Raw genomic sequence first — 16,299 nt, 5'->3', positions numbered from 1 at the left:
AGCAGCAATTGGGGAGGGTGAAGCTGCGGTAGATCTGGTGCTGGAGGCCTGGAGCTGCGCCAGGCCAAATACCAATGACAGGAGTGGTGGTGATTGGAAGCCGCAGCAGCTCCAATGATGATAGCAGTGATTGGGTAGGCAGAAGCCATGGTATGATTGTCAGTAATGAGGAGTGGGAAAGGAAGGTAAGGTGGGGAGAGAGAGAAAGAGAGAGTGATGGGGGAGAAACAAAGAAAGTAATGGTGGGGGGGACAGAAAGAGAGGGAAAGAAATAGCGATGAGGTGGGGGCAGAAAGAGAGAGAAAATTATGGGGGCAAAGAGAAAGGAATAGTGATGTGTGGGGGCAGAAAGAGAATGATGGGGTGAGGGGGCAGAAACAGAGAGAAAGAGACAGTGATGGGGTTGGGGAGGCAGAAAGAGAGAAAAAGAAATAGTGATGGGGTAGAAAGAAATAGTGATGGGTTGGGGGCAGAAATAGGATTGGTGGGGGGCAGAAAGAGAGCAAAAGTGACAGGCATAGAGGAAGAGAGAGAATAAGAGAAGGAATGGTGGGAGGGAGAAAGAATGAGAGACAGAGAAATAGGGGGGGAGAGGAGGAAACAAAGGTTGGGGGAATGGTTGGGATGGCCTCTCTCACAAGTTTCTTGTGGGTCCCCACTTGTTTCACAATAAAACCACTCCTTAAAAATGCCAAGGTCACAAGAATCAAAAGGAGGGGTCACCAACAGTGACACTTGAAAGAAAATGGATGCCTTTGTGGATGCCTTCATGCTCAGTTTACCAATTGGTTAAAGGGATGAGAGGTAACAGGTGAGCCGTTCACTTCCTGGAGGGAGGCAATGGGACAGTGGAGAGCATGGATAAACCAGTTTGCAGACTTTCTAGCTATCCATAGTCTGTAGAGGTTAGACTGCATCACTATGACAAGATTATTACAGATGGGTCAGAGCAATTCAACTGTCTTGGTGAAATCCTCTAGCTTTTTTTTTTTTTAATGAGGTTTCTGACTTATCACACACTGTTGTATTTTTTTATATTTATCTCTGCAACCATAAGTACTAGAAATATATATTTAAGTGTATCTCAGGATTTCTAGATTTTAACTAAGAATCATAAGCCACTCCAACTACCCTTTAGGCCCATGGGCAGCTTGTTTTCTGTGAATCACTCATCCCAAATGCCCAGGTTTATATAAAAGCTTCTGAAACATCTATTCATACGCTGCCATGCCAACAATATGGAGCGATGCTGAATTCCCAAGATTGTATCCATAAGCCTTGTTTTATGAGCAATGATTTAAGGCATAAAGATATATTTAAAGCAGTGATATATTTAGTCATGAGCGGCACGTGGCCTGTCGCAGAGCTAAAGAGAATGTTCTAATTCAGTACTTTATACCAGAAGGCTTGTTCCTTATTACTAGTGACTACATGTTTCTTATGGAACCTGTATTTACTCTCTTACAAAGAAACAGGTTAATAGAAGAATTGACTAGAAGTCCAAGTGAGAAAATAGTTTGGGGTGAAGCCAATGAAACCATCAGCTAGCAGATGTCTATTTTTTGCTGTGTTCCCCTCCTCACATCAGTACCCTTCCAAACTCTAGAAAGCTGTGTTTTGGTCTGATTAAAATTTGCAGCCTTCCTGTATTCTATAAATGAATGTCAAGGTATTTATCTCTTAGAAACTTTTAAAAAGTAGGTTGTGACACACAAATATGCTGTGAAGATGGTGAAAATATTTCTTCTTGTGGATTATGAGTTCTCAGCCTGTATTGTAGTAACATTGAACATGCCCGTAAGTCATGGAAGTCTCCTCTTCTCAGTCAAAATAAAGACATATTGTTCAAATGGCAGTGCTTGTTATTGTCCAATGCCTTCAGGTAAAAGGAGCAAAGGTAATGGTACTGAATAGTATCCTAAAGACTTACCATGTCTCCTCATAAGGAGGGAACCCTGGCAAGTAAAACACATGACAAGCACTGTTGCATTCTGTTACTATAAGTCAACACTAACTGGGATATGCAGTTTGAAAGGCTTGTGTAAATAAAATGTTATGATAATGACTACTTTGCAAATCTGGTTTTGCCACTAATTATTAGTAAATTAAAGTTTATCAGGATAATATCCTATGTTAATATTAGCGTAAATAAGAGAAAAGTAAGAGTCAAGTGTTGTCATTAATTTGCTTTTGTTCTTGTATCTGTTAGATATTCCAAGTTCACCTAGCCATGTTATACCCACCAGGAATACAGACACCTCTGTGGTTATCACTTGGACAGAGTCAAAAGATGCCAAAGAACTGGTTGGGTACTACACAGAAGCCAGCAAAGTTGGATCTGGCCATTGGGAACCGTGCAACAATAATCCAGTGAAAGGCGCAAGGTTAGACCAATAAATGGATGGCAGGCTATCCGTCTTCTGGGCACTGGAAGATGGCTTGATAGAGTCCCCCCCCCACACACACACACAGATACTCTGGTCTTAAATATTTGCAATGAGGTACTTGCCAGCAAATTAATATTCTTGCAGTAATGTCATTGTGATATTCTGCTGTCATAGCAGTTGATGTTGCCCATTCTTAAGCACATTTTTGGTGGCACATTCAGACTGAGGGCCCAACAATTGGGCTATTGTTATTAATGATAAATTATCATGATATCTCAAGCACAGCAACATTTACTCTTCAAAGAGCAATATCTGCAGAGCGAAGCATTTCACATTTCAGTGCGGCAAAAATAAGATTCTCAGCAAGCTTTAAGACTCTTCCATGGACTCATGTATGGATTCCTGCAAGATCAGCTTGCAGAAAAGGAATCCACTTTAGGTCCATTTTGCTTGCTTTTAAACATTCTTTATAATAATGATAGCAACATTACCAGCACAAGCCAGTCACTCTCTTAAGCAAAGGGATTATGCCTATGGCACACATAATAAATATGGCCATTTGATATTTATGCAGTTGTCATCCAATATGCAGAACCACAGGTTTGGCCCAAACACAGATGCTTCTAAGTAATAGCCAAAATCTGTTCTAAAACACAAAGCCCACCCAAAATGATGCTCCTTGAGTACATACTTCTGCTGAAATGTTTTGTCTATGAGAAGTTTAACAAAATAGAATTCTCTGTCCTTTCTTAGGGATACTACTGTATATCAAAGAAAGGAATCATTGATTTTTTTTCTGTGGGAAATTATAGTAATTCTTTTTATATATGGGAAGAAGAAGAGTAGGTGTTTATACCACACTTTTCTGTACCTTTAGGAGTCTCAAAGCGTTTACAATCACATTCCCTTCCTCTCCCTACAACAGGGACCTTGTGAGGTAGGTGGAAACTGAGAGAATTCTGAGAGAACTGTGACTGGCCCAAGGTCACCCAGCAGGTTGAGGAGTGGGGAATCGAACTTGGTTCTCCAGATTAGAGTCTGCTGCTCTTAACCACTGCACCACGCTGGCTCCTGTAGCCTATGAGGACTTCTAAAAATTATAAGAAAACACAGTGCTAAAGAATGCTAGAATAACTCCTCATGACACCACTAAATTTTATTTGGTCTGATTGTATCATAGATGGTTTGGATAACGGTATACAAAATCTGAACTATGGTGAGGTGCTTTTCTGTTTTCAATTTTACCTACTATTTCATTATTTTTCTTTAGATTCACTTGTCAGGGACTCACTACTGGAGACCATTATACTTTCCGTGTCAGAGCTGTTAATGCTGCTGGGCTCAGTGAGTATTCGCAGGAGTCGGAAGCAATCGAAGTCAAGGCAGCTATTGGTAAGCTATTGATGGGAAACAATATTATAATTATTTACCCATAGGTGATTTTAGGGATATGTTTGACTTACTGATTTACTGTATTGATGACACATATTGACTATGCGTTAGTAATTTGATGTTTCACTTTCATAGTTTCAGTCAATCAGTCACTGTGTTCTTGTAGTCTTCTCACCTTCACCATCACAGGCATCCTTGGGTGTATTCCATGTAACTTTATAGAAAGTATGTTCACCCTGCATTGCTCCGTGAAACAAACTGGTGGTCTGATTCCATCAAGTGGTGTATATTTCACCTCAAAATCCAGCTTTCAAAATGTTACATGCCTGATTTATTTCCTTGTTTTACTCCACTAACACCATTATTCTCATCTGTTCTGAAGTTTTCGTCACAATGTCACTGAGAAGTTTCGCATGGTCATTGCACTAATTAACAAAAAAGAAAAAAAGAATGCACTAACTGGTCTCTAATAAATATATTTTACCTTATTAAACGAGTCATTTCCCAACTTCAACAAATCATTATGCAAGAAATAATTCTAAGGTTGCTAAAGCAGACCATGCATCTCTCCAAAGAATCTAGCTATGCTGCCTTTCATGTTAACGGACAGTGTTCAATGTAACTTGATAGAAGCATTAATGGCATGCAAATATGAACTGCTAAGAGGTGTGGAATGGTATGTACACCTATATGAATGTTGTATCACCTCAAATGTATTGCAGTGCCTGCAACTGTAACTTTTTAATGTCCTGCCTCTGTCTCACCGTGTCTCCATCTCTTCATTCAGTTGAATAATGGAGAATTGGAAATGAATGAACCCTAATTCCAACTGTCTTTGTTATTTTCTGGCAACTATAGGGGGAGGATTGCTTCATGGTGTCTGTCCTGGACTAAGTGGTAAAGCTGGTGGACTAACAGACCACACTGCCAACTGGGAAGGCATGCATGAGTCCTCCCAGCCTGTCTTTGACACAGATACTTTGTTAAAATGCAATGCTAAACCTAACAGACAAACAGTGCCCAGTAGCTCTGGTAAACAGAGAAGTCCGACAGACAAAAGAGTGAGTGAAATGGTCCCTACACCTTCATCACAAAAGACAACTACCAAGCAGGCAAGTAAGTCTCAACCTGGGGATCGCTCAGCATTGGAGAGATTGAAAAAGAAACAAGATATAGGTGAGCTTTTGTCATGTATAGTGATTTCACCATATTAGCAGACTCATTTCAGACAACTCATTGCCTGCAATCATCCAAGCTACAAATGGACATTATTTCTGCTGCTACATCCTTCACCAGATCCATCTAATAAATGCTCAGCTTTCCATCTAAGGTCATATTATATATAATATATTGGTGATTTGTGATTAGAGCTATATACATATATATGTATGTATGTATGTATGTATGTGTGTGTGTATGAGTTGCATTTAACAACAAGCTTGCGTGTAGCATCCATTTGCTAATTTGATTAGATTAATTTTGCTTAGGTTTATGTTTATTTCAAAAGCATATGACATCAAAATCAACTTGGTAGCATTGGCTATTCAAGACACCTTTGCCATTGTTTTTTATTTATTATGGTACAGTATTACCAAGACTTCATAGTAGCATTGAGTGAGGATAGGAGAATTAAATATGAAGATGTGCACTCAGCTGTTACTCCGCAAGTCCTATGAGGAAAGGTTGAAAGAGCTGGGTATGTTTAGCCTGAAAAGGAGAAGACTGAGAGGGGATATGATAACCATCTCCAAGTACCTGAAGGGCTGCCATATAGAGAATGGTGTTGAGTTGTTTTTTGTTGCCCCAGAAGGTCGGACCAGAACCAACGGGTTGAAATTAAATCAAAAGAGTTTCTGTTTAGACAATAGGAAGAATTTTCTAACAGTTAGAGCAGTTCCTCAGTGGAACAGGCTTCCTTTGGAGTAGGTAAGTTCTCCTTCCTTGGAGGTTTTTAAGCAGAGGCTAGATAGCCATCTGTCAGCAATGCTGATTCTATGACCTTAGGCAGATGATGAGAGGGAGGGCATCTAGGCCATCTTCTGGGCATGGAGTAGGGGTCACTGGGGTGTAGGGTAGTTGTGAATTTCCTGCATTGTGTAGAGGGTTGGACTAGATGACCCTGGTGGTTCTTTCCAACTCCATGATTCTATGATTCTATATCATCAGCAATTCTTCTTGTCTGTCAGGAACCTAGGAACTGATAGTTGCTTCCCATTGAAGGTCTTGCCCACTAAGGAAATAAACAGTCCATTTTAAATGTTCAGGCGAATACACTAAGAACACTTCAGTAGCAATGCACTATGGAAATTAGTACAGAAGGCAGCCCCAAGTACAGTTGTAGTTCATGTCCCAAAAGTATTTTTTTTATTTATTTATTTTGTGATTTATAACCCGTTCTCCCCAGCCAAAGCCAGCTCAGGGCAGGTAACATCATGCAAATACAATAATATAATAAACAATAAAATTAGCCAAAAACCTGAATTTAAAACAATAAAATCCCAAATTTAAAACTTAAAACTACAAAATACAAAAATACGGATGGCACCTAGTCACTGCTCATGGTGCCAAATATTGGAAGTAGTATTTCCAATGGCATTTAAAGTTGCATGAGCAGGAGGTGGCTCATACTAGGGGTGTAGCAAAAAAAAACCCCTTCCCTTATGGTATTTTTCAGGTCCGAATATATTGGAGCTGGAAAACATCAGTATTCCCTGTTTCCCAGGTTCCAAATACCAGTAAGGTATTCAGATCCAGGGTTTTGGGAGGAGGGTCCAATATTGGGGAGTACATTTTCTGTCTAACAACCTTTTCTTGGCCTTTTCCTTTTCTGACACTGCAGAGGAAGTAGGAAAAGAACATCCACAATCAAATATGTGAAGAAGCTATGGCAGTGGTTGGGGAATGTTGGACTTAAGATGCCTGAACCTTAAGCCTAGCTTGAGCATAATAGTGACACCAAACTCAGAACACCCAACTGAAATTATATTTACTGGTTTTATCCATGAATTAAACCTTCCTCTCTTATCACTTTGGCCCCGACCTGTTTATAAAAGCACAGCAATCAAACCACCATAAAACCATAGCAAACATCCCAAAAGCCTGTTTAAATAAATGGGCCTTACTTTGTTTTTTGAAGGCCATAGAAAGATGTATTTGTGTACCACAACAAGGGGTGAGACACCCAGCCTCAGATCATCTGCTGAGAAGGCCTTGCTGTGTCTGGTTCTTATCTTTTTTTACTGATGGGGTTTTGAGCAGGGCCTCTTCTGTAGCTCTTGTAAACACACATTAAGCTGATTTCAAATCACCTCTGTTTGCTTTTCAAGTTAAAATTAAATTGGAATACACTACAAATATGCCAGAAGTCTCCACTGCTCTCTGTTCCATAAGGATCTGACGCAAGTTAGCGCTATCCCTGGAACTTCTTATCACTTGAGGAAGTAGGAGAAAGACATAAACAAGAATTCTGAGAAATAAAATAATTAGATTCTGAAAGATAATTCGTTTCTCCCCCCCTTTTTTGCAGCCCTCACTTGATATTTGTTTTCCTTCCAAATTTTTCATTGTTTTGAAGTGCATCTCATGACCGTTTTACACTGGCAATCTTGACACAATTTCACCTTGTGTTAGCCTTGTTTCTTAATGACTAAATCCCAGGTAGCATAGATTTAGGAAAGTCTAGGAAGGATTTCCAGGGACTGCTGTGATTTTGCCTGAAGGTAGCATAGATTTAGGAAAGTCTAGGAAGGATTTCCAGGTCCTGCTGTGATTTTGCCTGAAGGGATAAACCCCAGGATTAATCTGAATACATTCAAATAAATGTTTACTTGGCTGGCTAAATCATTTTGTTCTACTAATAAACATTTCCCTCTAAAACAGCTACTCCATCTCCACCTTATGACATCACTGTGCTTGAAAGTGTCCGTGACTCAATGGTTCTTGGATGGAAACAGCCCAAAAATATTGGTGGGGCTGAAATAACTGGCTATTATGTGAACTACCGAGAAGTTATTGGTGGAGCACCTGGGGAGTGGAGAGAAGCTAACATTAAAGCTGTTAGCGAGAGGGCTTACAGGGTAAGAGATTAATTGTTATATTGCTAGATGTGTGTCAGTTGTATCTTAATAAAATATTGTCTGGACATGTCAGGTGTGTATAGGGGGGTGATCTATATGTTGGAGCTTCTGAGTTGCATCCAAAGATTCTTTTCTGCACAGAGAAATATAATCTTGAACACATGAATACATGAAGTTGCCTTATACTGAATCAGACCATTGGTCCATCAAGGTTAGTATTATCTAACAGACTGGCAACAGCTCTTCAGGATCTCAAACAGAGATCTTTCACATCACCTACTACCTTTCAACTGGAGATGCCAGGGACTGAACTTGGTACCTTCTTCATGCCAAGCAGAAGCTCTACCATTGAGCAATGGCTATGGCCCCTACTTTGCAGTGGAGGTGAATTTAAGTCCAATGACATTGAAGTCCAATGACATTCTTCCACTTGTAGAAGAGCCAACACAAGCTCCTTCCTTCATAAGTGATGGTATGAAAACTGCTGGGGAATCTACCTTGTTAAATCCCTGTGCAGAGTCTTACTCTAGCTTTCCCACAACCATTTGCAGAACAGTACTAGAAGATAGTCTTCTGCTCTCAGTTCTTTGGATTGGATCTTCTGTGATACTCGGCAGCTAATACATTCCAACTCTGGTTATCAGCCAAGACTGATTATTTAGATATGTCATGCTTGCATTAAATGAAATGTTATCTTCAGATTAGAGAAATGCTTATTATCTGAAAAGTGTCTTGTCCTTGTTATATGGGCTTTTTTTTTATAACTCTCCATTGGAATATTGGGAATGCCGTATCTGTGTTGTGTGTATAAACACATATTTTTGCATACTTTTAAAAGCCTCTGAAAGCCTTTCAAAAATGTTGGTTAAGTTTATTGGCTCGTATGCCAGATTCTAATAGAAATACAAGCTGTTTTAAAACAAGCATACACTTTTTTACTTAGATTATTTATGTTTATGAGTCAGTAAGGAACATTCATGGGAACATTAAAGGTGAATGAACCCCAAAATATTTTTTCTATCAATGCTGCAGGTACATGACTTGAAGGAAAACACAACTTACCAATTTCAAGTGGCTGCTGCTAACTTAGCTGGACTTGGTATTCCATCTCCAGCTAGCCAATCCTTCAAATGTGAAGAATGGACCATTGCTGTTCCAGGTCAGATCTAGAAAGAAATATTTAGAAGTGATAGGGGCTTCTTAAGTGTGGCATGATAAACTGTGCAACACAAGCATAAGGAAAAGAACCGATGCTTGAGAAAGCCCAGTGCACTCCTTCCTGAAAACATTGTAAAAGTCTGATCCTGTGAGTGATGGGCACTCACTTAAAAATACTGAGCTAAGTCTCCCAGAGGGAGAGAAGGCAGAATCGTATAGTCTGGTCTCATCAGATCTCAGAAGCTAAGCAGGGTCAGTACTTGGAAGGGAGACCACAAAGGAAGACTCTGCAGAGGAAGGCAATGGCAAACCACCTCTTCTTTTCATTTGCCTTGAAAGCCTCGTGCTGGGGTTGCCATAATTTGGATGTGACTTGATGGCACTTTACACACACATGGGTCTCACAGAAGTTGGCTTCTGAAAGCATTTTGCCTGTCACATCCTTTGTTTCTGTCTGTACAGAGATGACATTTAACATTACCTTACTAAGCAAGTTTAGGGCACAGAAAATTTGTCCCAGGGCTGTTCTAAACGTGCTTACCCAAATTGCAAGGCAAGGGACATGAGGAGTGGTTACTCCAGAATGAGGAAGCCCATGTGAAATGGTTATGAATAATGGGGAAAAGGGGTGAATAACTGAACACTGTTGAATTAATGCCATATCTCTTGTCTTTCTTCTGTAATGTGAGCTACGTTTAGGTGACTGTTTGGTATGACTTTTTCTGGGCCATGACTACTTCTTCTATAGTATGCACTAATTGTAGTCATAGTAGTCTAATTTTGTCTTTTAGGTCCACCCCATGATGTGTCATGCAGTGAAGTCAGGAAAGATTCTTTGGTTTTATTATGGAAGCCACCAATTTATGTTGGCCGAAGTCCTGTAACTGGCTTTTATATTGACATGAAAGAAACAAATGCCACAGGTGAGCACTGGAAGAGTGTGAATGAGAAGGCAACTGCAAGCAAATACTTGAAGGTAAGCCACTTTCAAAGAAGAATCTGCTCGTGAATTATCAACTAAGGTCGACTGCTTATACATGTTCAGTTTTGGCGGGGATGCTTCTTTTTATTTTAGATTGCTTAGCCTCTCTTGTATCTTTGGCCATGCTCATGTAATAAATAGTACATCAGTTGTAGTTGGAAGGAATCAGGTTCCTTATAACAGAAATAGAAGGAAGTGTTACTCAAGTAGGATAAAATGTCAAGTATGTAGAGAAATCCATTTTATTTCAAAATTTGGGCTTTGCTGAAAACCCCACACTTAGTTTTAAAAGTTTTCTCTGTTAGCAGGCAATTACTCCCAAGCATTGTCCCTTTTTCCAATAGCTCTAGCAAGTGTGTATGTGTTAAGTGCCGTCAAGTCGCTTCCGACTCTTGGCGACCCTATGAATGAAAGTCCTCCAAAATGTCCTATCTTTGACAGACTTGCTCAGATCTTGCAAATTGAAGGCTGTGGCTTCCTTTATTGAGTCAATCCATCTCTTGTTGGATCTTCCTCTTTTCCTGCTGCCCTCAACTTTTCCTATCATGATGGTCTTTTCCAGTGACTCTTGTCGTCTCATGACGTGACCAAAATACGACAGCCTCAGTTTAGTCATTTTAGCTTCTAGGGTCAGTTCAGGCTTGATTTGATCTATAACCCACTGATTTGTTTTTTTGGCAGTCCACGGAATCTGTAACACTCTCCTCCAACACCACATTTCAAAGGAATCTATTTTCTTCCTATCAGCTTTCTTCATTGTCCAGCTTTCACACCCATACATAGTAATAGGGAATATGATGGCATGAATTAATCTAGCCTTGGTGGCCAGAGTCACATCCTTACACTTCAAAATCTTTTCTAGCTCCTTCATGGCTGCCCTTCCCAGTCTCAATCTCCTTCTAATTTCTTGGCTGCAGTCTCCCTTTTGGTTGATGGTGGAGCCAAGGAATAGAAAGTCTTGAACAATTTCAATTTCCTCATTGTCAACCTTAAAGTTGTGTAATTCTCCTGTAGTCATTACTTTTGTTTTCTTGATGTTCAGCTATAGTCCTGCTTTGGCACTTTCTCTTTTAACTTTCAGCAGTAGTTGTTTCAAATCTTCACTATTTTCTGCCAATAATGTAGTGTCATCAGCATATCTCAAATTATTTATGTTCCTCCCTCCAATTTTCACTCCACCTTCATCTAAATCTAATCCAGCTTTCCTAATTATATGTTCTGCATATAGATTGAAGAGATAGGGAGATAAAATACATCCTTGTCTGACACCTTTGCCAATTGGAAACCATTCCATTTCTCCATATTCTGTTCTAACTGTGGCCTCTTATCCAGAGTACAGGTTGCGCATCAAAATGATCAGATGTAGTGGCACACCCATTTCCTTTAAAACCAGCCATAGCTTTTCATGATCCACACAGTCAAAAGCTTTGCTGTAATCTATGAAACACAAGCTGATTTTCTTCTGACAAGTACCAACCATCAAAGCTTTGTAAATTCAACTTGCCCTCCTGGCTGGAGACAATGAAATGATCAGCTCATATCTTGGCTAGAATCTGATACCTGGAAGAGACACAGAGATTTACAGGGGCCAAGGGGCTAGATGGCATCTTCTCAGAGATTTCAGGAAAGGATTCTTTGGCCCACAAGGGAGTGGGAAAACAGAAGGGATAAAATCTCTAGGCACAGAGGGAGAGGGGTTCAGTTTTGCTGATTCCATCTGGAGGAAGGAGCTCTTACACCTGAGCTCCATCTTAAAGTCTGCCATTACCATGTAGAGTAGACAAAGACCTGGCTGCCTGGACAAAGATTCCAAGGAGGCTTTTGGAACACTGTAACTTGCAAGCTATGGAGCCTGCCTTAGAATAAGACTATCTAGGACATGTAGAGTTGAGGGACAGAATAATGCATATTTACTAATTTTCTTGTCTTCCTTGCTCAATCTGTTGCTGTGCAGAGTACGTGTGTGGATGTTTTCCTTTTAATAAATTCTTTATTATTTTAAATGCTGGTAGTTGTTCTCTGACCCTTTCCTGGATAGTCCAGGCTAACTTGATATCATCAGATCTCAGAAGCTAAGCAGTGTTAGCCCTGGTTAGTACTTGGATGGGAGACCATCAAGGAAATCTAGGTTACTACACAGAAGGTGGCCATGCCAACTACCTCTGAATGTCTTTTGCCTTGAAGCCCCCACCCTACGGAGAAGTGGGCATTAGGCGGAGCCTTTAATTGGCACCACATGAGCAAGGAGTGCTGGCCTTCTTGGTGGGTAATTCTCAAAATGGAAGCACTGTCACCACCACCACCTTGGGTAAAATCCAGTCCCTCTTTCTCTCATGGGTTGCCCAAGGTCAACTCCACAGGGGTGTTGCACTTTAGCATGCCAAAAAGTCAAGGCAGGAGGGTAAGACTCTCTGGGCAGGTTGTGCAGACTCTCTCTAATTAAACAACTTTATTTCTACAAGGCACAAGCTCAGAATACTACAAGAAGAGATCTAGATGCACTAAGCAAAACAAACAAAAGGACAGTTACTAACTAAAATACTTACAATCCATCATATGTCTGGTCTTAGTTGCAAGATGCCCCTGTCCCGGGTGCATCCACAACCCACCTTAGTATCATACTCCTCTGTCATCCTTCATGGCTAAACACATGAATGCGCACTTTCCAAACAAAGGAACAGCTCCCCTTTTCAGATCCTACCCATGTGTGCTCCAAGGCCTTCAGCCAATCTGGGTGCCTGGTCTTGGGACTCAAGCCTGTCAGACCTGGAACTCTCAATCAAGAGATGTTGACACATCAAAGGGCTAGCATGTTTTCCTGTCAATTAGGAAAGGATGCACTCCATCTGGTGGAGCGCATCTTCTCCCCTTCTTACCAGGCACAGAGATACCAAGGTCCCTTTCTGTCACCGTAACTGCCACAGCATCTCTTGCCCTCCTGCCTCTCATCTCATCACACCTGCTGTTACCATGAATTTGTAACTTAGATTTCTTTACCATTATACCATACAATTTAATATGTCCTAAACATGATTGCCTTCTTATGAAGGCTGGACACTAATTCAGGAAGGAAAGAGCAGAGCTTGATAAATTGGATGGGCACTACCCAACCAAAGTTAAACCCTTGTAAATCCCATTGAGTTTGTTGGAAGAGTTAAGTTTATGGTCTCCCGCTGCAATAAAAAGAGACTTAAACATGCTTATCCTTGGCTAAATCATGGCTTAGATGTTTGTGTATTTCATGTGTCCAAGCAAAATGGAACAACCATCAGTAAGGAATGCTTTAGATTTCCTGCACTGAGCAAGGTGTTGGACTAGATGACCTGTAAGGCCAGGCTCAGTCACTAAATATGATCTTTCAGGGAAAATGGCAGGGAAGACAGACACATAAACAATAAAAAGGAGTGGTATGATGATTAGTAGCCTGAATCAGACAATGGTCTAACACCATCACATGCCAAGACGTCTTTCATTGTTTCAGCCATCTTCCTCTTATACAGTTACATCTCTCCTATATTCTTCTAACTGATCATCAATATTCTTTAGCTCCTCTCCCCAGTCCTTATTAGTCCTTCCACCACACATATATCAGTAATGCTACTTGGCTTATTAGTGTAATATCTGGGTGGGAGAGGACATTGAGGTATTGGGACCTTCCTCTCCCTTTTTCTTGTGCTATAAGTAGTAGGGCTCAACAAAAACACAGACCTCCAGCCTCAGGGTGGAGAACCCGCTGCTCCCTCTCAGAGTATGGGCCCCAAAGGGAAGACTGCTGAAGTGAGTAACAAGACAGAAATTCTGTATGGTAACCCACTGGAGAAGGGAGGTACAGCTCAGTATTAATTTAAAAGATTCACAGTACAACAAAGTTCTGAAATCAGCATGTAGAAGTGGAGTTGCCAGTGTCTCTGTTCTTGCAGGGTCTCTTCGTCCTTTGACAGGCATATTACTGTTATCAGATGCAGCTTTCCACATCGTACTGCTGCACCCATGAAACCACAAGGAGAGATGAAGTCTCAGACTAGTGCTTAGGAATGAAAACTGGTTATATCATTCATGGTAGAAGCAAAAAGTAAGAGCCCCGTGGCGCAGTGTTAAGCTGCAGTACTGCAGTCAAAAGCTCTGCTCACGACCTGAGTTCGATCCCGATGGAAGTCAGTTTCAGGTAGCCGGCTCAAGGTTGACTCAGCCTTCCATCCTTCCGAGGTCAGTGAAATGAGTACCCAGCTTGCTGGGGGTAAAGGGAAGACGACTGGGGAAGGCACTGGCAAACCACCCCGCAAACAAAGTCTGCCTTGGAAACGTCGGGATGTGACGTCACCCCATGGGTCAGGAATGACCCGGTGCTTGCACAGGGGACCTTTACCTTTAGAAGCAAAAGTAGCTACATCTATGTTGTGATAATATTGTGATAATCACAACAGCAAAAACAGTTCACTTTGAAAATGTCCTGAGACTACCATGCAACCTTTTTAGACTTGGAAAAAGAAGAATTATCTAAATGTAATGCATAATCCACATGTATCTACTCTCTGCTTTGCTATGACTGGCTAAATGGTTTTCTCCACTATCATAGCACTTGAGTAGCATAGCTGATTCTGAAAAGCATTTTCATGATGGTTTGTTAGATGTCCAGTGTGGATACCTGGACTTCCATTAAAACATTGATTTAGTTTTTTGTGCCTGACATACCAGAACATGGCAATAGGGTTTCTAGTAGAGACACATGAAATGTGGGAGTTGGTTTTGCTGTTGCATAAAATTTCTTCCTCAAACGGTGGGTTAGAAGTGTAGAGGTTGTAGCACCCTACTGGCACAACTGATGTGGATATGCTTTCACTGTTGAAGGACTAGTGATAGGAGGCGGCATCTCTTTCTGTATTTGTTTTCATCTTCTCTGGCTCTCCACCTGTTCACTGCTAAGAATTTCACCTGGATCATGGAGCACATCGTACAGTCTCCAAAGAGCATGTGAACCTGGCAGTAGCCAATAGCTCTTTGGCGCACCTGCAGTGCTTTACCAAACAAATTACTGTATATAATTAATACTGAATATCAGGTAGACAAAGTAAGCATTTTGACCACACAAACTTTGCCAGCTTGTAAAGAAATCCTACCCCCAAAACCACAACCCAGGGACACAACTAACCTGAAGGCATTTCCTTTAAAATGTTAGATGGTATTATACTTTTTTGCTTCCTTTAGATCAGCGGCCTAAAAGAAGGGACCAGTTATGTGTTCCGTATACGAGCAGCAAACAAAGCTGGAGTTGGGAAACCTTCAGATTCCACTGACCCTGTGGTAGCTGAAACTCGACCAGGTTTGTCAATGTGCACTTTTTCTTTTGTGTGTTAAAAAAAGTTAAAATGTCCATGTATATCAGAATAAGTGAAAACAGGACACATAGAACAAATCATTCGGTTCTCTGATTATTGAAAAGTAGCATTATCCCAGAAGCCGAGTACCTCTTGCATTCTCTGGTTTTTGAAGTGATGAAGGCAGATGTTCTGTTTTTATTCATCTTGTCCAAATGTATACCCCATTGTTTCTGCCCTCATAAGGGCCACCAAGGCAGCTAACAAATTATAACATACATAATAAAATCATATCTTAAAAACTATTAAAACCTACAAAAAACACATCATTAAAAAAAACACAAACCAGAGCTAAAATGCATACAAATACATCAAAATAATTAAAACGTTAGGCAGGAAGGAGAGATCACTGAGGGAATGCCAAACGAAACAAACGTTTTCACCTGCTGTTGGAAGATGGCAACAGAAGGAGACAAACAAGTCTCCCTGGGGAGAGAGTACATTCCCCCATGTTGCCACCTGCCTAATCTCAGAAGGTGAGGGCACCCAAAGATAGGGTCGCCAGGTCCCTCTTCGCCACTGGTGGGAGGTTTTTGGGGCAGAGCCTGATGAAGGTGGGGTTTGGGGAGGGGAGGGACTTCAATGCCAAAGAGTCCAATTGCCAAGTGGCCATTTTCTCCAGGTGAACTGATCTCTATCGGCTGGATATCAGTTGTAATAGCAGGAGATCTCCAGCTAGTAACTGGCGGTTGGCAACCCTAATCAAAGCAGAACCTCAGAAGATGATTGTAGTGGTCAGTTAGGTTCATAAGTGAGTAGACAGCCCTTCTGGTTATGTTGTTCCCAAACCAAATAAGACTTTAAAGGTCAGCACCACCACCTTGAATTGTGCCCAGAAACAGATCGAGAGCCACGGTAAACCGGCCAAGACTAAAGTGACATGGTCGCTGTGACCCACTCCAGTCAACATCCAGCCAACGTAGATGTAA

At 41.0% G+C, this 16,299-nt stretch overlaps 1 protein-coding gene across 2 annotated transcripts in view; it reads left to right on the top strand.

The window, feature by feature from the left end:
- Positions 1-16,299, top strand: part of MYOM1 (myomesin 1) — a 111,850-nt gene that overhangs the window by 72,947 nt on the left and 22,604 nt on the right. Inside the window, exons 16-22 of one of the 2 annotated variants that reach the window (XM_056854299.1) lie at positions 2,210-2,384; positions 3,658-3,779; positions 4,638-4,955; positions 7,659-7,855; positions 8,888-9,014; positions 9,805-9,989; positions 15,201-15,315. In XM_056854299.1, coding sequence (XP_056710277.1) covers positions 2,210-2,384; positions 3,658-3,779; positions 4,638-4,955; positions 7,659-7,855; positions 8,888-9,014; positions 9,805-9,989; positions 15,201-15,315 — 1,239 coding nt within the window. The remainder of the gene's footprint in view (positions 1-2,209; positions 2,385-3,657; positions 3,780-4,637; positions 4,956-7,658; positions 7,856-8,887; positions 9,015-9,804; positions 9,990-15,200; positions 15,316-16,299) is intronic. The other variant, XM_056854301.1, reaches the window with a different exon arrangement.

This window comes from Euleptes europaea, chromosome 8 (genome assembly GCF_029931775.1).
Source record: "Euleptes europaea isolate rEulEur1 chromosome 8, rEulEur1.hap1, whole genome shotgun sequence".
NCBI classification, from domain to species: Eukaryota; Metazoa; Chordata; class Lepidosauria; order Squamata; family Sphaerodactylidae; genus Euleptes; species Euleptes europaea.
Note: the sequence above shows the minus strand (reverse complement) of the source record. Positions and strands in the feature narration are given on the sequence as shown.